The sequence below is a fragment of the Salvia splendens genome, chromosome 22 (assembly GCF_004379255.2).
Source record: "Salvia splendens isolate huo1 chromosome 22, SspV2, whole genome shotgun sequence".
In the NCBI taxonomy this organism is placed as follows: domain Eukaryota; kingdom Viridiplantae; phylum Streptophyta; class Magnoliopsida; order Lamiales; family Lamiaceae; genus Salvia; species Salvia splendens.
The window spans coordinates 18,091,562-18,114,943 of record NC_056053.1 but is presented as its reverse complement, the minus strand read 5'-3'; the positions used below and the strand labels follow the sequence as shown (position 1 = coordinate 18,114,943).

At 36.8% G+C, this 23,382-nt stretch overlaps 2 protein-coding genes across 2 annotated transcripts; both read right to left on the bottom strand.

Annotated features, from left to right (window-relative positions):
• Positions 1–233: 233 nt before the first annotated feature.
• Positions 234–13,745, bottom strand: LOC121786852. Its single transcript, XM_042185462.1, has 16 exons — positions 12,655–13,745; positions 8,119–8,215; positions 6,838–6,959; positions 6,707–6,760; positions 6,518–6,634; positions 6,280–6,399; positions 4,382–4,517; positions 4,097–4,273; positions 3,871–4,017; positions 3,616–3,801; positions 3,405–3,546; positions 3,174–3,330; positions 2,979–3,095; positions 2,491–2,898; positions 440–503; positions 234–356 (listed from the first exon to the last, which is right to left on the bottom strand). Exons 1-16 carry the CDS (start codon positions 13,743–13,745, stop codon positions 234–236), a joined length of 3,258 nt encoding a protein of 1,085 aa, XP_042041396.1.
• A 209-nt stretch (positions 13,746–13,954) lies between these two features.
• Positions 13,955–18,083, bottom strand: LOC121785745 (probable rhamnogalacturonate lyase B). The gene is made up of 12 exons (XM_042184162.1): positions 17,881–18,083; positions 17,549–17,647; positions 16,691–16,763; positions 16,478–16,599; positions 16,338–16,391; positions 16,021–16,257; positions 15,807–15,942; positions 15,545–15,718; positions 15,301–15,453; positions 15,035–15,220; positions 14,542–14,957; positions 13,955–14,463 (listed from the first exon to the last, which is right to left on the bottom strand). The coding sequence occupies exons 2-12, from the start codon at positions 17,638–17,640 to the stop codon at positions 14,106–14,108; spliced, it is 2,001 nt and encodes a 666-aa protein (XP_042040096.1). The 5' UTR covers positions 17,641–17,647; positions 17,881–18,083; the 3' UTR covers positions 13,955–14,105.
• Between the last annotated feature and the right edge of the window lie 5,299 nt (positions 18,084–23,382).

Sequence of the window (23,382 nt, the reverse complement as noted above, 5' to 3'; positions counted from 1 at the left end):
ATTTCCGCCAGAACCGGGAATGAGAATAAGTTTATACTTTATTTCTCAATGAATCAAAATACTAGAGAATTCTATAATTTATAGAATTCTAACCCTAAACCTATCTTGCTAATCAAGCAAGATAATTAAAATAAAAGATTACAAAAGATATCGAAAATAACTAAAGATAACTAACAAAAATAAAAGATATGCTGGATCAAGAAATATATTGGAGAGATCTTCTGCGATATTTGCTAAATCGAGGACCCTATCAGTTGATGGTCTAGAACGTTCTCGATTTCTCGGTATCCGACCCTTGCAATGGTGCCGCTCGGTTTCACCAGTGTAAGTTTAATAATACCGCTGTCTAGATGCACCTGCAACTCCGATCAAATTCATAATTAATGATGTTTATCTTATACTTATGGTAAATATGATGATACTTGATTTATGGACTTACATGCTTTTCTGTTACCTGGAGCTTCAATGCTGCAAATGTTGATCGATTACTCTCTCTAATCAATCTGCAAACATGTTTTCATATATACTATATGTGTGACAATAATGAAAATGCCAATCATTTCAAAATATGAAAATCTGATGGTAGTAAATAGCAATTGGCTGTCATATTTTCATATTTAAAGATTCAAAATTATGGCTAATAGACAGAAGACCACTATGTATACATGCATAAATATAAAGAGTATACAAGACCTGTCCGTATGGATCTCGGAAGTGAAGAAGAGGAAGATGAAGAAACATAGCATCATAACAAGGCATCCTATCGCTCCACTTTTTATCATATAATTCACTCCCACACAATTACAATTAACAACCTGCGCAACAAACCATTAATCAAATCGAGCTCCAAACTACATCGAACGCTGATGCGAGTCCCGTATGCTCACGGAGCTCTCTTCTCGGGCTTGAGGTGAGGATCACATCAGAAGCTGTTCATGAATCTTTGGGATAAAACGCAAGAACATTTTGTATTATAAATAAAAAAATTGATTTCATCTTACTGTTAGAACATGTTTTTTTTTTCTTGTGGTTTGAAGCCTCTATAATGTTTAATGCATGTGTATACAAGCATATAAAAGGAACGTAGTATGGTAACTTAAGTCCCATCATCAACGATTAATGTTTCACTCTAAAAACTACGAATAGTACTGGATATCATTAGAATCTAGCTAGCCACTATTTTGGGTAGTAACACTTTGAGTAATAATCAACTTAATTGTGGCCTGGTATTCATTCTAAAAATGAAAATACAGTAATTAATCCTTACCAGAAATTCCATTAAAGTTGGAACTGGATCAGTTCTCGACCCTCTGCAAAAAATTTATTCTCGTGTGAGATAAAACAATCTACAAAAGTACTGAATCATTAACGACTCTTACCTTAAATAAAAAAATCCAATCCTTAGATGTTCACTTTTGGCATAGGGAGTAATTCTGAATCGCATGTTTATATTATACTACTTGTATAACTCTGATCATGTGTTTGTAATATTAATTATATAATTCTATTATTTTATATCAAAACCTACTGGCATATAGTAGTATTTATATATTGCCATTGACCTCCACTTTGCGTCAACATGCATGCACGTTTTGTTTCTATAGAAGCATTCAATCAAGTTGGGTATAGTTTCAATATCCATTAGTGAAGAATATCCCATTTTCCTTTCTATCTTTTCATCTCTATTAATTCCGAGGTTGTCTTTTCATTTGTATAAGTATCATTTTTTCACGTTCTCTAAAGAAAGGGATCTTTACATGCATGATGTAAAGTATCATCTACTATATTTAAGGAAACGTAACATTATTTAGATTGAAGCAACACTTAAAGTGAATAAAGAAAAAATCATATTCTTATTATACGTTAACTATGGAATTATAAAATAGTAATGCCATTACCTCTTAAGAAAAATATGATTTCTTTAAAATTTCATACTCCCCTTCGTCTCATTCTAAGATAGAATAAAGTAAATGATGGGATAAGTAAGAGTGATTAGATGTTTTTTTATTGTCCAATAAGGAAATGACTCAACTTAGTTGGGACATCCCAAAAAGGAATACGACTCAATTTTAGTTGGGACGGAGGGAGTAATTAATTAGTGTTCATGACATGATAATAACCTATTATAACAAATAATTTTGAGATAGTAAGATTCATAGTGGGACACGGATGATGGCATATAAAGCTGAGAGAAGATCTGGTTCGAGTAAGTTATGTCCAATATCTGCAATCATATTTGAGATAGAAAACAGATGCTGGTTTGCTAGGTAGATAACTCCAAAATAAGGGAATTATATATATTTTAAAATGTGTGTTTTTGTTTTTATATTTTGTCTTATCTCATCTCCCTTATTAATAACCGCTTATTTGACATATAAAGTAGTATTCATAGTTCATTAATGGATGTAATGTACAAGCGAGTGAAAGATGTAAATTAGAAGCAAGTTGATAAGCAGAGAATCCGAAATCAAGCATGCACTGGAAACACACATGGTGTTTATAGAGGCGCATGCATTGCTAATATTTGGAGCAGAGGAGTTTTGAGGCAGGGCTTCGAAGCGAATGTAGTCATACATGACGCCAATGAATGGCGATGAAGGACGTGACTGCCTCAGATATATTGTGTTTGTTCCTTCGACCAATTGAGCTCCCAATATAGTCACATTGTATAAGCTGTGGAGCCCATGAATACCATGCCTAGCAATCGCGTTGTCTTTCCCAATCAATCCTGTCGAGAAATGGGGGCGAGCACCCTTGAACTTGTTGATTCGCACTTGGATTTCCGCCATGTTGGAAGATGCCAATGCAATCCTAAGTGTGTAACGTCCTCTCCTAATCACCTTACTCATGTTGAACACAATTTGCCATGTTGTTGGTACATAGCTTGTATTCACACGCCTGCAATTGCATTTTCTTACATCTCACAAATTTAACATTATCAACTAATGCATGTTTAATGTGTGTGTATATATATATACCTGTTTACATGGGCAAAAAACCAGTCCCTACGATAGTCACTCACTCCGACAGTGTAAATCAAATCCTGATCAGGATACAAATCAGTGTATCTGTCCCACAAACCATATTGCCTATACCTGCACATATGGTGAAATGTTCCAAAATAAGCCCAATATTAGTTTGATTACTCTAAAATAAAATCTCAAGTGATGTACTTTTCTGTGTGGTTCACATATAGTCTGTTTACTAGGTGTGGGGCTGGATCGGGAACGTAGAATTCAGCTGCAGTTCGATCAGGGATCCCTATTTCCCATAGAGTCGGACCATTTCTTGGAGGAGTATATGTAATATTACCCATCCCAACTTGGCTTCCTGAAAGGATTAGGAAATATACATGCTAGATAAGTCTCTTAGCTTGTCAAAGGTAAGCAAGTATGTGAGAACACCTGGTCGGACTATAATGTCAGCATGGTGTTTATAGTCTCCGATAACTCCTGGCACCCACGCATACAAGTTGTAAATGCCTTCTCTAACACTTTTGATGCTGAAATGGCCCCTTTCATCACTTCGACTCCAAAATTGATAGCCCTGTGCTGTTACTGAATTTTAACAGAGCTAAATGATATACTATTTCACTCAAACGTGTATATATATAACCTTAGAGTTGGTTTGCCAAGATCCAGCATCTCCAGGTTGGGCCAATCCTACATATGCTGAAATTGCTGGTGTAATTACGCTGTCGTTTACAAATAGTCGGCCTGTGACAGTGCCTCGTTGGTTGGAATGGGGAAAATCTCGGGACAATGGAAAATCGTAAGGCCAATTCTTGGTCTCTTGAGAAGCCTGTTATGTAGAAAAAAAATATAAAAAATGTATGTTTTTACTTTGTAATGTTAGTGAAGAAAAATTGACCTGTCTCTTAGCATCTTTCCAGATTGATGTGGAATCCGAGTCCGAGTTGAGGTACATGAAAACAGGGCCGAATACCTTGTTCCACCACTCTCCACCGCGTAATCTCACTCCAAAATCCTCACCAGCATAATGCACACTAAAGAATATCTGTCATTGGAAAATCAATTTGATGAATTAGTAGAAAAAAGTATGTATATAGCATTAACAATGAAGGAGACTGACTGACAGCTAGGGAAGTAGAGGAAGCGTGAGAAGTGAGATCTTGTTTGACAGGACCACCGGATCGGAACTCATCACTAGGCGTTATCACCCAGAATCCAATCTGCGGATTAGATTTCGAACTAATCCATCCGTGCACACGATTATCCTTGTTCTCACATGAGTACTGATATTTATCATCCACCTGCGTATTCATGTACAAAATCTTGCATGTCACTACACCTTTCTTTTGTAACAAAACCATGTACTCAAAAAAAAACCCATGTACTTAATCATTAACTAGTTTAATTACCTCTCCTCTCAGTCGTGGATTGCTGGAATTTGTTATCAAAATAGCTTCCTTGTAACTAAGATGTTGGCCTGTTTTCAGATCCATATTTGTTGGCATTATCCTTTGCTTATCGTCAGATATTACCATGTAGTGAAACCTAATCTCTCAAAATCATCAGTCTAAATACAAAAATTTTACACAAATTGGACTTCAACTAGTTAACATTTTTGTAGCATTATTTAAATAATACAAATTGGGCTTTACATAACTGTGTTTTTTGTTTATGCCTTAGTAATGTTGTACGATAAAGTCTAATGGTAGCATCTATTAGTAATCCATTGGAAAATTTCATTTAAAATTTTGAATTAACCCCTTTTAGACCATATTTTATGCGTAGTTTAATTTTTCTCGCTCTTTATCTCCCTCAACTACAAATCACAATTCCGACAATCTATGTTATTTTTCCCCAACTTTATAATACTCCCTCCGTCCCGCACTACTCGCACTTATTTCCTTTTTGGGCGTCCCAAGTTACTTGCACTCTTTCCATTTTTAGTAAAAAATTTCACCTACAGCCGTCATTTTTGACTTTCCTATACACTCATTCCTTAATCTCCGAGCCGAAAAGGAAATGAGCGAGTAGCCCGGGACGGAGGGAGTACTACATTTTTTGCCTAATATCTAACATAGTTTTTCAACTCAGGTATAGTTAAAGAAATCCTAAGACTTAAACTCGTAAAGGAGGTCTTTGTGTTGAGTTGTACTAATAGAAATAAATCAAGAGTTTACTATAGGAGTGTTCGGTTGACAAGATTAAATCTCATGATTAAATATGCATCATGTTTGGTTCATAAGATTGAACCCTTCAACTTAATCCTAGATGGATAGTCTCATGATAATTAGTCATAGCATTCCCCCTCCAACTAAAATAATCTCACAACTTAATCTTAGATGGATAGTCTCATGATATTAGTCATGGCAACCGAACGCCACCTATATGTATATAGGAGTATTAGATTAGTGAGTAGAGCATAGGAGATATGATTAACGTATTATAGGTATACAATTTCCTAAATAAGTGATCAGTGGGGATCGTAAAACCAACGTGATCCTTAATTGATTAGAATGTCTTAGGAATGACTAAAAAAATTTTGAAGTAATTCTGAATCAAACTAGGACTATCTCTTGCCAGGGCAGTCCCGACAAAATCAGAGGCCCTGTGCAAAAATCTAAAATGAGGCCTACCACTATAGAAAAAAAGACAATGCGTTTGCGCTGCTCCCAATCGCAATGGCCGACGATGGCAGGCGCTGCAGAAGCGATCAACGATGGCTCTGGTGAGCTGGTCCCTGTTGCGGCGTTTGTCGATGAGGAACACCGAACACGAACAGGCGGCTCCCAGGTCTACGATCGGGAAAAGAAACCGATCAGAATTGGAGTCACGGTGCTAGAAAAAGGCCTGGGCGTTGCTATACAAGAGAAATAGCTTTGTTGGGCTGAAAAAATATGAATACATGTATATGGGCTGAAATATTTCAGAGGCCCCTGAAAATTGGGGGCCCTGTGCGGTCGCACAGGCCGCACGGGCCAAGGGACGGGCCTGTCTCTTGCCTTACTGTGTTGTCAACGACCTGATGGTGTCCATTGGTGATTTCAACGACCTGATCGATACGCCGGCAATGAATGCATGTTGATGACACTTATGATGATAGCTCATCGATGTACTTCAGCGTTGCTAATTCGTCAATAACAGTCATTAACGCTAATTTACCTACGATTATTTCAATGGTGTGTGTTATATGCCGGTAACTCATGTTATCGACATATTCGTATAGCTTCCGAAGGAAACTTTATCGGTAAACTTCATGTTCTTGTAGTATGAATGTCAATATAGTCAGGTACTATGAATTACGTCTTACATGTCTTGGTGAAGCTTGAAGGCGATTCTTGCTTCATATATGTTTAGATCGGGCCATCCTTCCATATGCTCTAAATTTGCATATGAGTAGAAACCCGATGATCCACGCAGGACAATGTACCTTGAAATATATTTTGCATGTATACAATTATTATATACGTTGACATAATTAATTCATGCTAAAAAAACATATGTTGTACTAATATAATGCATGAATGCATGGTAATAGTAGGGAACACCTCTTATCAATATTGAGAGGCACGTCTCCATCAAGGGAGTGATGCCATGTCCTTGTAAAAGAAAGTTCAACTTGATCATCGGTTTCTACTATAATTCTAAGGCTCTGACAATCGAGCCTGCACAATCATCATCGAAAATTTAATTTTTACTATTGTACGAATAAAACCTTGTTAAACCAAAGAACTTACCTATCAAAATAACTTTCGTTGCGATCTGGCTTACCCCACATAATATCATAGTACCTGTTATTCAATTATAGAAAAATTAAAAAAATATATATTGTGGATATACTCCAAAAATTTGAAGGACTTGTGCTCACCCTCTTCGCCCTTCTACAAGGCGATATTCAAGAACATTGGTGATGTTTTTGTACCCGAGGCTTGTGATCATGCCGGTCGGATTAGACAACGTGATTTTAACAATGCCGTTATCTATCTCCACCTAAAATAAAATTTAAAGATCAATATGTGTTGTTTACCGTTATTAATTTATTTTGGGTTTTGCATTATAATTTGGTGTTGTAAACTTTCAATTTCCAGTATTTATTGTTGAGAAGTAATTTGCAATTAAGTTAGTCAAATGTATCCCAATGAAGAGCCATGCAGAGGTTACTCTCTCGGTCCACGATTTAAATTTTCATTTGCCATTTTGGGATGTCCGTGATTTAAAGTCTCATTTTTTTCCTTTTAGGTAGATGGACCCACATTCCACTAACTCATTTTCGCATTTTTCTTCACAAAGTCAAACAATTTCTTAAAACTCGCGCCAAGTCAAAATGAAACTATAAATGGTGGATGGAGGGAGTATGGAGTATTTATGTTTAACTCATGTATTGCCTAGATTTATGTTTAGATGTATTTATAAATACAGGGACGTAATCAAATGCAAACTCTATATATTGTACAAACTTCAAACTATGATCTGAACCGTTAGAAAATGTCAACAAATGACAAAATAACATCAACAGAAAATATCAACGCAGTGTCAACGGTCGACACCGTGTTGACATCAGAATCTTGAAATTTTACACTATATTGATATTGTGTAGACACTGTGTTGAAAAGTTTAGAGTTTATACAACATATAAAGTTTGCATTTTATCACTACCCTATAAATACATTTGTCATCCTTATATTTGATTAATCAAATCAAGTTAAATATATAGTTGCCGCAGCACTATTCCTACTATTGTGGTACTAGTCTTGTTATTCAACATGATATATCATGTTTTCTTCATAATCTCAGGATGTTGATATGTAATTTTCATTTAAGTTAGTCAAACATTCATACATCTATCATGTTTTATCTATACATACACCTTTAATCCTTACCATTTCAATGATCAAACTGAATCCAAATAAATTCATATTATATTTTTCCATCAATATAGAAGTGTGTAACACACTAACACTCTTCTTACTTCTCATAACCAACAAATATATTGATAGACTTACATGTTCGTCCGTTACGTGGAGTTTGACTGGTGGGGGTGACCTGCGAATAATTCATATATTAAGAGGCAACAAAGGGTGGATAAAATTTATTTTTCATTAAAGTATATAGTAATATTTAGGTATTAATAAAAAATAAAAAGAAAAACCTTTGTGCATAAATCTTGGTAAGAAGGAAGAAGCAAGACAACATCATAAGAAGCCACCGTCGACCCTTCTCCATGGTCTCGCCGCCTCTCGATCAACCTACACCGACAAAGACATTATCGCGTTTGATGACATACAAAACCAGTGCCTGCACTGCATAACAAATATAGAAGAATTAAGAATATGATCAGAGGTAAAGAAGAAATAAAATATTTTTATCATTCTCGCGCTCCTATCCTTTCATTCTGCCCCTTTTTCCCGGATACGTATTAATTCAGCCGACGAAAAAGCTGTAAAGAATTAACCAACAGAAGCAACTAGGGCGTACCGGAGGAACAGGGTGGTACCAACAAGCTTAAATTTAATTGTATATGAATTTGGTTGCCTTAACTAACTTGCTCTTTGATCATGGAGAGCGGTTCACTTCTCAGGGGATTATGATGGAAAATCAAGAACTCAGTATTCTGTTCTTGTAGTAGCAAATTTCGCGAATACGAGTTCTCTACAAGGATTATATTATTATTGTTAACATATGATTGGTTGAACAATCCATGGTTTTATCTGTAATTCTGCTACTTGTTATAAATAATGCTAGGTATTATTTTTCCTATACTTATTGATTCTTACGTGTGTTCACGTCTTAGAAATCTTGAACAAGATTTTGGCCGGATTAAGCTAGCTGTTTTAAGGGTTCTATATGTAATTAATGATTAACATATTACTATTATTAATCCCACGCCATTCGCCAATCACAATTCTAGTTTCTAAATAGAGTGAACTACGAGACAATTCTATTTTTGTTCTAGAAAATTAATGGAATTCCATTTTAATGAAGGAGATTAGATTTATTCCGAATGGGGGAGTGACGCACAAGGGTTATGCGTCGTTATTATTGAACGATGCACAACCCTTATGCGTCGTTGGTTAACGACGCACAAGGATTATGCGTTGTTTAAAGACGCATAATCATTATGCGTCTTACCCTAATGATGCATAACCCTTATGCGTCACACTGGTAAGCATTCTCGCTTGTCACCTGGGTGACCCGGGTTCGATCCCCAGCAATGGCGCATTTTTACTGTTATTATTACTATTATTTATTAGAGTATAGTCACCGCTATTATAATAAGCATTATTTTATTTTCTTATAATAGTGTGTAGAACATTCATTAATCAATATTGCAGCAAGGACTTTTGGAAATTATTTTATTTTGTTTTCTTATAACATAAAGACTTGGATTATTTAATTAATAGTATATAATATTATGCCATGTATTTTATATAAGCGTAATCTATAAGTGAATAAAGTTTTGATTTTTATGTTATTATACAATTAAAGGCATAAACAATAGTAATTTTTAAGATATTCGAAAATAAACTTAATATATAAAATAAAATAAACAGTGGTCATAGATAATAGTAGTATAAATTACTATTATTATCAGTGTGACGCATAAGGGATCGAACCCGGGTCACCCGGGTGACAGGCGAGAATGCTTACCAGTGTGACGCATAAGGGTTATGCGTCATTAGGGTAAGACGCATAATGCTTATGCGTCTTTGAACGACGCATAACCCTTGTGCGTCGTTAACCAACGACGCATAAGCGTTGTGCGTCGTTCAATAATAACGACGCATAACCCTTGTGTGTCACTCCCCCATTCGGAATAAATCTAATCTCCTTCATTAAAATGGAATTCCATTAATTCTCTATAACAAAAATAGAATTGTTCCAGTGAACTACGCAAATAATCCCTGAACTATACGTTTTGCACGTAAATGATACCTAAATTTTAAAATTATCATGGGTAGTCCCTTAACTAAGGTGTAATCACATTTTTTATACTTTTCCACTATTCATTATAATTTTGCACTAGAAATGTCCTCCAAGGCATGAAGGACATTTTTGAACCCTCATATCTAGGTACTGGATTTGATGTTTTCTTTATCTTTCTCTCTAGTACTAAATATGATATTTTCTTATAGTTTGAGTACCTAAAATGATATTATTCACTTTATTTTTTTCAATCACTTTATGTTATATGTTCTTTCTTTCTCTTTTTCTAAAAATTTTGAGAAGTGAAAAATGAAAATAAAAAATAGTATGAAATTCTTAAAGATATTAATTAAAAAAATCAAAATTATAAATTTAATTATAAAAATAATTTATAGCAAAATTGCATTTTGATTGTGATTTGATTATTTTTTTTAATATTAAAAATTAATTTTTTTTAATTAAAACTAAATTCTTAATTTTCAATTAATCATAATATTTAATATTAAAAAATTATTGAACCAGAATCAAATTAAATGTAGCTAAAATTTATTTTGATAATTAAATTTATAATTTAAAATTTTATTCCATATTTAAGAATTTCATAGTGTATTTTTTTACTTCCTAAATATTTTAGAGAAAGAGAGAAAGAAGATATGACATAAAGTGATTGAAAAAAGTGAAGTGAATAATATCATTTTAGGTACTCAAACTATAAGAAAACATCATATTTAGTACTAGAGAGAAAGATAAAGAAAACATCAAATCCAGTACCTAAATATGAAAGTCCAAAAATGTCCTTCATGCCTTGGAGGACATTTCTGGTGCAAAATTATGATGAATAGTGAAAAAGTATAAAAAATGTGATTACTCTTAGTTAAGGGACTATCCATGATATTTTTAAAATTTAGGTATCATTTACGTGTAAAACGCATTGTTCAGAGACCATTTGCATAGTTGACTCTTCCAAATAAGTTTGGACTTCCAAACCTACTCATTGGTGTCCTCCAAAAAAAAATTACTCCTCACTACTTAAATACTGTTATACCTTGCTAAAAAGTAAACCACAAAATGCATAGGTTTCGACGAAATATATATGGTGTAACTATCTACCCCATTAAACCATTGAAATTGCTCAATATTGTATCAGGCCAAAAAAAAAGTGTGGTGCGCTGCACCCACTTGTTGCAAGGGGGTCGATCGGGTGGGGTACCAGGGGAGGGGATTGGCACCAGGGCCATGGCAGTGTGCGTTGCTGGGTAGGCGCCGCACCGATCAAGTGGGGGTGGTTTTTTGGGCCATGGTGCAAAAAATAGTATTTTTTTATTTAAATTTAAAACTCTATATATACAACACATTTTTACAATTTATTTCATCCCTTCTCTCATTCTCTACCTACATATTTTTCAATATGTGTTTATGTCTAACGTTGTTTAGAAGTAAATTGTAATAATGATCATTACCATTTAATTCTCGATGGTTTAAATTATACTACTCCTACGAGATAAATATAGAACTTTAGGTTTCATTTTTGTCACCTTTTTACATGATCAACTTGCTAATAAAATTCTGAAGATAATAATAAAAATAATATTAATACCTTTAAAAATATAATTAATCATGTTAAACAATAGATTATACGAACGTGCAACCCTTCTAGTGGTTTCAAGCATACCATTTGCCACTTTCTGGATATCATAGCAATTAAGTTTTAATACTAACAACTAACAAGTAAACACCAAGTTGCACTAGTTAATTGTTACTAGTATATAAAATTCTTTTGTTCTTCTTAATTTGTGAATATCATTGATCCATGTTAGTATCATATCTACATAATTTTGGTGGGACTGAGAGAAATGAAACTAGTTGTTTGAATTAAAAACAAAAGCCCCTAAAAAAATGCTTGCAAAACTAAAATACATGAATGAAAATAATGAAAAACATGCATACTTGAATAAATAACAAAAAACATTATTCATATGGACAATAATGCTTGCAAAACTAAAATACATGAACGAAAAGAATTGATGAAAAAAATCTGTGTATGTATATATATGCAGAGTGAGCATTTTGATAGAAAAGGCGAGCGTTAAGTTAACGTTGAGGCGGGTTGTTAAGGGTGCACTCCCTTAACACGATTCCGGCGACGACAAGAGGTCGACGACGGAGGGATAAAAGTGGACGTCTCGGGCTTTCCCCGGGATCAGCTCCAAGACTAGTGTTTGCAGAAAATTAAAGAAGACGATAAAATTGGGAAAATATGTTATTTCTTGATTGATTGAAATGAATAACAATGTCCACTATTTATAATAGTGGATACCCTAACTTAAGGAACAAGAAAACAATCCTAATAAATATGAGAAGATATGGTAAATCAATAACTAACTAATTAATAAAGATATGGGGATATTATTGAAGATATGCTCTTATCAACTCCCCCACGGTTAAAATCCACCTTGTCCTCAAGGTGGTAACCATGAAGCAACGATGCGCGTCGAGGAATCCTCCTGGGTCAAACATACACCGAATAGTTGAGCGTCTCCCTGCATCATCTCCATCAAAAATCACAAAGGGATGACCCTTATGGACATGATAATTCAATTCTAAAATATTGTGAATGCGTCCATGAATACTCAAGCATAAAGTGTCATTTTGTGGAGGAATCAACCGGGCATCGGCATCGAGTGATGTTAATCGATGATTCATATTTGCAACATTCTTAACATGTGATGAATCACTCAATAATTCCACAGACGTGTTGTACCTCATGGAATTACCCAAATCAACCTTAGCTTGAAGAACCTTGATTGGAAAAGCATTTAGTTGCATCGAGGATTCAAACTGCCCTTGAACTTGTTCCTCCTCGCGCTTGTGATCCTGACTGGATTTCGTCTCCTTCTCAGCCTTTTCAACTCCACAAAAACCAGCAGAAGAATCAAGAATCTTCACGGTGGAATAATCAAATCCATCCTCAATGGAGCCATCCTCCTCGTCTATCACCTCAATCGGAGGCAATTCTTCTGTCTGAACCTCTTCCATGATCAGCATCTCTACGTCACTGGAAACAGAGATAGGTTCTGCGAAAATCTGAAATTGGGCATGCTGCGGCGGACGCGGCAAATGTTGGATTTCAGCAAACCCATTGGCAGGGATTGAGATCGGGATAACAGTACAGGGCAGCGGCGTGGCTGTCGGTGGACACCAGCAAGACAGTGAATGTTGCGGGGGTGTTGGCTGCAAGCCGATTGAGGGCGGTGCTGAACTCAGCTGCGTGTGGGGATCGGTGTAGTACTGCGGCTGACTATAGGGATCAGTGTCAGACGGCGGCAGACTATATGGATCGGTGTAGGTGAAGGGCGGCTGCAGGGCAGCAGCTGTAACCGGCCAGTAGGATGGCTGTTTGTGGTATGCGTGCTGCTGTCCGTCAATCTCGTCCATACGCGACTCCAATCTCGCCATACTTGCCATCATATTTTCGAACATGACTTTAATTGGGTCTAGGGGCGGTGATTTGACGACCAACGACAGCACTGGGTCCGTTACCGCCGGTAGGGAACACATGGGTTCCGTACGACCTCCGAACGACTGACAATCCTGCTCTTGTGAAGCTAACTGCTGCGGTTGTGGGTTGTGTTGCCAATCCGGCATATCGGGTGGTTGCTGCCAGGGTTGGGTGTTCGGGCGTGGGGGCTGGCTGTGCAGCGTCGGTTCCTCCCACAAGGGCACACCGAATTGGTACGTCTGCTGCCATGGCTGGGCGGCACTGTGGAATATGTGTGGCTGCGCTAGCCAGTAGGGAAACTCCGCATTGGGAGGTGATCTTATACGGTGGTGGGCGGCGTAGTTGTAGGACATGACGACAGGAACTGGGGGTGAGATCACAATGAAAGCACCAATTGTTAAGGGTGCACTCCCTTAACACGATTTCAGCGACGACGAGAGGTCGACGACGGAGGGATAAAAGTGAACGTCTCGGACTTCCCCGGGATCAGCTCCAAGACTAGTGTTTGCAGAAAATTAAAGAAGACGATAAAATTGGGAAAAATATGTTATTTCTTGATTGATTGAAATGAATAACAATGTCAACTATTTATAATAGTGGATACCCTAACTTAAGGAACAAGAAAATAATCCTAATAAATATGAGAAGATATGGTAAATCAATAACTAACTAATTAATAAAGATATGGGGATATTATTGAAGATATGCTCGTATCACGGGCCTTCTAGGCGAATGTAGTCGTACAGAACACCGGTGAACGGGTTTCCACCTCGCGATTGCCTCAGATATATTGTATTTCTTCCTTCAACCAACAGACACCCCGATATCGTTACACTGTACGGTTTGTAAAGCCCATGTATCCCATGCCTCGCAATCGCGTTGTCTCTCCCAATCCTCCCCGTTGAGAAATGAGACCGTTGGTTGTTGTTGTTGTTGTTGATCCGTACTTGTATTTCTGCTAAACTCGAAGATGCCAACGCAATCCTCAGCGTGTAATTTCCTCTCCTCGCCACCTTTCCTAAGTTGAATACAATTTGCCATGTTGTTGGGACATACTCATTATTCACATGCCTGTAAAAAATAAATAAAAAATAAGTGAAATTCAAAATTTAAATTTAAATGAGCTTGCTAGGTGCTATAGATGCATACCTGTTTACATGGGCGAAAAACCAGTCTTTGCGATAATCGCTGGCTCCAACAGTGTAAACGAGATCGTGATGAGGATACAAATCTGTGTATCTGTTCCACAGGCCATATTGCCTGTACTTTTCTGGGTGGTTGATGAATATTTTGTTTACTAGGAGAGGGTTTGGATCCGGGACATAGAACTCGGCTGCAGTGCGATCAGGGATCCCGATTTCCCAGAGCGTTGGTCCGTTTCTAGGACTAGTGTACACAGCATCGCCTATTTGAACTTGCTCACCTGGTCGGATTGTAATATCGCCGTGGTATTTGTAGTCTCCAATGACACCCGGAACCCAAGCGTACAAGTTGTATGTGCCTGGTCTAACACCTTTTATACTGAAGTAGCCTCTGTCGTCTGTTCGTGTCCAAAATTGATAGCCCTGATAAATGAAACAGGATTTTAGCAAAATCCTCTTATAATTTGCTTCTAACTACTTAAATTTAGTAACTATGTAACCTTAGAGTCATCTTGCCAAGATCCTACATCTCCGGGTGGGGCCAATCCCACATATGCTGATTTTGCTACCGCGGTTTCCTTATCTTGTACTCGCAGACGCCCGCGGATTGCACCGCGTTGATTGGCATCTGGAAAATTTGGTGATTGTGGGAAATCATAAGGCCATTTCTTCCTCTCTTTTACTGTCTGATTTATTGAAAACTGAAATGAGTACTTCCTCAAATTTAATTTAAGGTTTGTGCATTGCAAGAAAAGAAAAAGAGTACCTGTCTCTTGGCATCTTCCCAAATGGCAGTAGAGTTATTGTTGCGATCTGAGTTGAGGTAAACGAAAATAGGGCCGAACACCTTCTTCCAATGCTCTCCATTGCGCAATCTAACTCCATAGTTAACACCAGCATAATGTGCACTGAAAAACGTCTGCCCATGAAAAAATCAATATGAATATATATGTTAGTCCATCACCTCATATTTCAAAATATTGATACAAATATCATGGGAGTAGACTTACAGCTAAGGAAGTTGGGCCGGCATGTGATGTGAGGTCTTGTTTGACAGGGCCGCCGCCTCTGAATTCATCACCTGGCATCACCACCCAAAATCCAACGTGCTGGTCTGTAGAGCTGATCCAGCCATGCACGTGGTTATCTTCGTTATTACACGAGTACTGGTACTTGTCATCCACCTGATTCATTCATTACACTTTTTTAGTACACTATTAGGTTTTTCAGATTCATAAAACTGAATCCATGTTTATTCTTAATTTCCTATACCTCTCCTCTTAGTCGAGGGTTGCTCGAATGCGTTATCAGAACAGCTTCCCGGTAATCAAGCGTATCCCCTACTCTTCTGTCATTGTCAGATGGCATGATCCTCTGCTTGTTGTCTGATATTACCATGTAATGAAACCTATACCCAAAAAATCCATCATCATCATCAACTAGAGAAAGGACATTTAGTCTTTATAAATACGAATGCAATTCTTACATGTCTTGGTGAAGCTTGAAGGCGATTCTTGCTTCGTCTATGTTGAGATCAGGCCATCCTTCCATATGCTCGAATATCGAGTAAGTGTAGAAACCAGAAGATCCGCGCAGGAGAATATACCTTTTGTCGATATTGAGAGGCACTTCTCCATCAAGCGAGCGATCCCATCTCTTCGTGAATGAAATCTCAACTTGATCATCACTTTCTACTATAACTCTCAAGCTTGTGCAATACAACCTGAACACAACAGCAACCACTTCAATTTCACTACATCAATTGGTCAAGTATAAAAACTCGATTTCTCATTATATACGTACGTGTCAAAATGGCTTCCGTTCCGATCTGGCCTGCTCCACACAATGTCCCAATATCTGGCATTGCAAAACCTCATTCCAATCAACAAAGAGGCTATAAATATCTTTCTTGAATTTTAACATTTGGAAGAAGTTGCACTAACCCTCTTCGGCCTTCTGCGTTACGATACTCGAGAATATTGTCAACCCCTTTGTATCCGATGCTTGTGATCAACCCGGACGGGTTCATTAATGTTAGCTTAACAATGCCGTTGTCTATCTCCACCTGCACAAAAAAATTCATATTGGTCACCTTATATAGTTGATGATTATTTTTAATAATTTGATGATATATATAGAGTTTATTTAAGACTTACATGGGTGTCCGTTACATGGAGCTTGACTGGAGGTGATGACTCTTGCTTACTCATTGGAACTAATCTCCTTACACTACAAAAAAACTTATCTTTTAAGGACATAAAAATTGAAACGCAATTACTTGCTTTGGAACATTATAAAAAAATACCAATATAGGACGCAAAAGAAAACGTCGACAAATTAATTTAATGTTTTGCTTTTTCATGACGTTTCCATTTGCGTCCTCTAATATTAGTTAGAAACACCAACAGTAAGGATGTTTTTTGAAGCGTTGGTGATATATTTAGAAACAAAAATTAGGTCCTTAATTGTATAAAAAATGTCTTTAACAGTTTTTTTTCGTTGTTGTTGTATGATAATTTGGTAATTAGTAAGGCAACATATATCAAATTAGAGAAATATTAGACTATGCATAAATTTATTTAGCTTTGACAACAAATTCAAAGGTGACAGGTTTCAGTTGTAATGAACTTCTCCAATGAAGTTGGATTAGTTATGAAATTGAAGAAGGGAAAAGAGTGGTATGGTTGGACGCCTACTTTATATCTTGACTTCAACTGCACAAATATGAGTTCATAATTACATAATATACTGTGGAAACCAATTAATTAGTCACATTCTCTCCTAATTCTACACCAACTACCACGCATATATAGAGTTAAAATATTTTTACTTTTCCATAACATAAAATTCAACATTGCCACATAAACCAAGAAAATATAAATATATTTACACTAAACAATGTAATTGGTTTGTATTAATTCGTTGGAAGATGGAGGAATATTTGTCTCCAAAATAGATGAATATATAGATTTTAGTCTCCCCATGAAGAAATAGAAACAAAAACAAAAACAAACCTGGCTGCATGGATCATAGTAAAAAGGAAGAAGAAGCATAGTATAATGATTGGCCATTGATGAAGCGATGGTGGTCGTCGACACTTTGCCATTCTCTCTCTGCATAAACAAGCTAGATCAAAATGATATATCGAATCGAAATCGAAGTTGTAGGCAGACGTCCCTTTTGCAACTCGGACAAGAAAAACAAGAAACTTACACCCAAAAAAACGTTATCGTGTTCTATGGCATACAAAACCAGTTATATACGTAATAACATATGCAGAAAAATGTAACGCCAAAAAAGAAAAAAGTTTTGAAGAATTAACCGAAAAAGGAAAAAGAATGCGTACCAGGTTATCTAGAGCAGAGGCTGGAACTTGGGCGTGATTTTGGCAAAGTTAATTAATTGTAGTATAAATAATAAATGAGTTGATTACTGATTAGTATGAACAGGCCAGGAACAGAGCCTGTGAAATAAGATTTTTCGAATTCGAATTCGAGTTCTACTACAATTATGACGAGAGTTAATTTGATATCTACTAGGTTTATGCTTTCCAAATATAGCTGCTACATATTTATACAAAATCTAATGGTAGTGGTGTGGTAAACGAAATCTCATTAGGACTAAAACATTGACTTTGTATTGCATTAGGTATTTAGGTATATAATTCGGAGTTTGAATATGTATTTACTATTAAAATACTATAGGTAAGTAGAATTTGAACAGCTTTTTTTTCCCGTTATTACCACCAAATTCTAATATGCATATAATATAATTAAATATATTGTTTACACGACTAGAGATTAATTAATTTATTAATTATTTATACTTATCTAATTACAATTAAATCATATTCCACCGTAGACGCCTGAGGTTTGTCGTCTGCTCTGGAAGAAAAATTGATGACCAATTATATCAAAGGAATTCTGGAAGGCTATTAAACGAATTTTCTTACTGTTTAGGTGAGTTGGGCGGAATTTTGGCAGACAAGCTAGAAACTAAAATTCAACCATTCATGAATTATGTTTAAATCTTTATACATTAATTCTCGGTGAACTACAAATGAATCTTGCATTAATTATTCTTAAGAATACCTACTACGTTACAATACTTTTATTATTTGAAAACTCTAATGCAAATCATATACTATTAAATTATGATTTTAGAAAAAAAAAATATTCCCTCCGTCACTATTAAAATTGAGTCACTTCTTTTCGTCACAAATTTAAGAAAATTATATTTAGTGAGCAGTGAAAGAATAAAGCAAGATTAAATTAGGTATGTTATATTTTTGCCAAAAACAAATGCTCAACTATAATCGACAATTAAAAAAAATACGACTCAATTATAAAGGAATTGTGTCTGTATATATATCACCTAAAATCTCGTGCTCAATTATGGATTTAGGAATTGAACGAAATTGATATACTGTGTAAAAATGAAAAGTAGTAGATAATATTTATAATTTATATTGTTTACACGACTAAGACATTAATTTATCGATTATTTATCCTTTTCTAGTTAAATTTAATTCTTATCCAGGTAGATCAGCTTTGTTGTCTGGATAAGCAGAGGTTAAAATGTATTCAAGCGATATAACATACTTGGCTATGTCTTCTGTCTCATGATTAACTTTGAGGTCCACGTTTAAATTCTCTTTCTTAGTAGTATTATTTTTCTCCTTTAGCCGTTGTTAATTTTTCTAATTCAATCTATACTCATTCTCTTTTATGGTTTCGATTTTTATGTTTTAATTATTTTTTTTTCTGTTTTACACCCGAACTAATTAACTTATTATACCAATTCAATTTGTAATGCTATTGTTACGTAAGAAAATTTATCAAAATAATATTGTTAATATAAGAAAATTTATTGAAAGAATATTGTACTATTTCAAATCATTAATAAAATTATGGATTCATGGAAAATGAAAAATGAAAAATATTGTCCTATATAGTCTTTTTTTTACATGATTAAAATTTAGGCCGACGCGACTACCCTATTGGTAGATGTAAAAATATGGAGTACCAAACTTGGGCATAAATCAGTTATTCCGCATACGGAAAATTAGATATACTTCGCTTGCATGAAATATCATTAGTCAAACTTGATATCGACTTTGACTTATATCTAATCATAGTTTTTTCTATGTCAAATTTTGGATAATGAATAGCGATGTGAAGGGTTTTCAATATTTGTAAATTTTCGATTCTTGTGCAAGGCTATTGCCGTCGATCCATGTGTATGTTGCAAACATCACACCAGGCATCTTCTCAAAGCTTGTAATATCCATGCACTCGCGTGGACGTAGCTTCCATGTTGAGTTTGTAGAAATAACAATCTCTTTAATTTATCAATCAAAAGAATACATTGTTTGGTGATTCATATATCTTTCCTCTTAATACAGCTTACTACCTTGATTGGTGAATCGGGCCAAACGAGCACGAAAAATTATACTCATACGTCCGTCTCCATGAAAGTATAAACATTTGATTCGACACGAATTTTGATGTATAATAAATAAAGTAAGACAGACAGACAGAAACATAGAAGATAAAGGGTAGTGTAAGTAATAATAATGGTGTTCCAATGGCCGACAGCGTTCACTTGAGTCTACGGTTCCGCTTCAGGAGGAAACTCGCAGTAATAATAATGGTGCTCCTCCGGTGGTGGTGGCACATACGTCTTCTCCTTGGGAGCGGGCGGTGGAGGAGCTCTGGACTTCTCTACTGCTTCTAGCAGCTTCTTCTCCATCTGCTCAAATCGAGCCTCCAGCTTCTCGTCGCTTCGTGCCTCTGCTGCGTGCACCACTCCTCGTCTGTACTAGCCTCGAGAAGTCTCATACGATCTCTTTGCTTCGATTAACCTCTCCAGAATGCTCTTCGCTTGACTGAACGGGGTTTTTGAGAAATCCCCTTGGGCAGCTAGGTTCAGATCATTTTTGCTGTCCACCGTCAATCCACCATAGAAGGTTGAATAGACCTCCCGCTCTCCCATCTTGTGATTAGGACACGCTTGAAGCAGTCCCTGAAATATGTCCCAATATTGGCCCAGAGGCTCATCATACTCCTGCCTTGCCTCTGTAATCTCTCTCTTCAGGGCACTTGTCTTTGATGCTGGGAAGAAACGGTCTAAAAAGATTATGCGAAACTCAGCCCAGGTTCTAATTGAGCCTTCCGGCAACCTTGATAGCCAGACTCCTGCATCACCCTTCAAAACGAAGGGTATCACCTTTAGCCTATAATCTTCTGATGTGGACCCAGTCGGTACGGGTTGAATATCACAATATCTGCAAAATTCTTCTAAAAAGGCATAAGGGTATTTCTTCGAGAGTCCGTAGAAATTTGATAACACCGCAAGCACCCCCGATTTGATTGTGATTACTCGCATTCCTGGAGTAATAGCGATGGCATGAGTGGGCTCCTTCTCGTCATGAGCATGTAGGGAGCCAATTCCCCAATCGTTGTCTACGACGGCCATCTGCTTTTCTGCTTCCTCGAGTAGTGGTGGTTTAGGCGGCGTGGTCAGTTCTCCTTCCTCCTCACTGGTCAGTTGCTCAGTAGTTGATGACAAAGCGCCTGCTGCTAACGCGGCTCTGTAACGAGTGGTTACCACACCGGCCTCCTGGACTCGCCACTGAGCGTTTATATTTCTGTAAATGAGAGGATGATTTCAGTGTCCTCCGCGGTGGTACCTTCTCATTAAAAGAAAGAAAAACAAATTAAAAGCAAGAAACAAAACTATTTACACCTATGCATTAAACACATCTTTGTAATAACACCATGCTTCCCCGGCAACGGCGCCATTTGGTGAAATGAAGAGGATATGTGAAATATGTGCGAACAGATCAAGCCAAGAAATATATCAAAATAACAACCGACCGAGTGGATCGGTTTACAAGTATCGTTGCGACTTAATCAAGGCGCTTCTCTCTTTCACAAAAAATATTTATAACTCCCTAACATGCATCCTACTTTTAACAGCAAGCGGCAAGTACGGGGTCGATCCCACAGAGAAACTGGTGCGTTGAGTGTGTGTTTAGTGAACAGGGTTCGGCTGCTGCCATGCTTTAAGTTGGGAGTTTTAAACTACTGGATTAAACTAGGTTGAATGTAAACTAACTACTGGATCAAGTGACTCATCATGTTGAAAAATAGCGAATCGATCAAGTAAACGACAAACTGGAATAAAAGATTTTTTTTTAAAATTAACTCCTATATAAGGGAGGAAATTACAAATAAATTCATATACTATAGATAGGAGAAAATTACAACTGATATCAAGAGGGCTCGAACTCGGCACCTCATGCAATAATGTCTAAGCTCCTTCTCGTTAGGACAAAGGCTCTGGACAAACTGGAATAAAAGATTCAACTACCTAAACTGCTACGAATCTACGAAACACTTTGTCATTCAACATAATGAAAGTTCAACACTGGATCTGGGATTTTTAAAGATAAAGATGAGACTAGAACAGTAGACGAAAATTCCAAAACAAAATAACTTTGAGTTTTAACTCAGAACTCAAAACCGAACTGTGAAGATGCGGAATACAAAACAAGAACGATTATTTAACTACGCAACAAACATGAAATAAAACTAGGCAACTAGATCTAGAGTATAAGAAAGCGAATAAAGCCGAGAGATCCTCGGTCGGAAACTTGAGACGGTGCCGAACAGATCTGGGTTTCTCTGTCGCGCCCCTTTCGGTCGCTTTCCTTCTAGCTAACCATTACTACTATCTAATCTAAGCTATTTTGGAACTAGAGAAAGACTTCGAACTAGGAACAGGCGGGAAAAAAGAAAAGAAAAACTACTCACTATGGCGATGCGCCCTCTATTTATAGGCTCTCCACAACAACCTCCAGTTGTGATAACAACTTTGGCAGCGAATATTCGTCCTTGCTGGGATTGCGCGTCTCATCCGTCGATACGTGTCCTCCTTCTAGAATGTAGTGGTCCTTGATAACCGATTGATGATCGCTTTACAGCGCATCGGATATACGTGCCCTCTTTCTGTTTCGCAGTGGTCCCCCGGCTAACTGCTTGACCATCAACTTGATCAACTCATACTCTTTTTGGCCTTTTCTGCCTTCTGCGCCAGCTTGATCAGTTTGGCCTTGCTGCCCTTGGTCAAGCGGCATTCCTGCACAATTAACACTCGCTTTCCGCATGAAACTGATCAAGTAGCATATTTTTTACCCTTTAAACCGATGCATGAAATAGGTCTTATCAGATTCCAACCCCAAACCACTCCACTATACTTGATCTATTCACTCTCTGAACCTCACTTCACAAGAAACCTCTCAACAAGAAACCCTAACTTCTCTTGAACCCAAGCAACCGAAGCAGTTGCTTATCGCCCACCCACACACACGTTTAATCACTCAAACACTCGTGATAAACCATCGTGTAACACTCAGAGAATCATCAGAGAAGAAGAAACACCATGGAAATTAAATCGCCAGAAAGTAGAGAGAAGTGAGAGAAAGAAGATGAGGCGGTGGTCTGGAGTGAGGTGTGTATATCATCCAAGTAAACGGGCTAGGGCAAAGCAGAAGCCCAAACAATCTGGGCCAGAATTAATCCCAGGCCCAAACAATAGTCCACCAACATAACAGTCCATTTAATCAACAGTTACATTTAAAAAGTGCAAACAAAGTATAAATTTATACACCAAAAATTACTAAATTTTGTGATATGCTTTTATATATTTTTGCGCCAAAGAAGCTGCATAATCTACCCCATCTTGTTGAGTAAATCTCTTGGCCACTAATATGGCCTTGTACCTTAAACCCTCCACCTCAGTTTTTAGCTTATATAACCACCTGCAGTCTACAACAGAAGCACCC

Bases quoted from the DNA above. Each gene is read 5' to 3' on its own strand.
- LOC121786852 (XM_042185462.1), bottom strand. From the start codon at position 13,745: ATGTCCTACAACTACGCCGCCCACCACCGTATAAGATCACCTCCCAAT. The intron at 6,400-6,517 runs GTGTTCCCTACT...ATATATTTCAAG, and splicing joins CCTCTCAATATTGATAAGAG to GTACATTGTCCTGCGTGGAT. The intron at 4,018-4,096 runs GTCAGTCAGTCT...TTCCAATGACAG, and splicing joins CTTCCTCTACTTCCCTAGCT to ATATTCTTTAGTGTGCATTA.
- LOC121785745 (XM_042184162.1), bottom strand. From the start codon at position 17,640: ATGGCAAAGTGTCGACGACCACCATCGCTTCATCAATGGCCAATCATT. The intron at 15,454-15,544 runs GTAAGTCTACTC...TTTCATGGGCAG, and splicing joins CCGGCCCAACTTCCTTAGCT to ACGTTTTTCAGTGCACATTA. The intron at 14,464-14,541 runs GTATGCATCTAT...TATTTTTTACAG, and splicing joins TTTTTCGCCCATGTAAACAG to GCATGTGAATAATGAGTATG.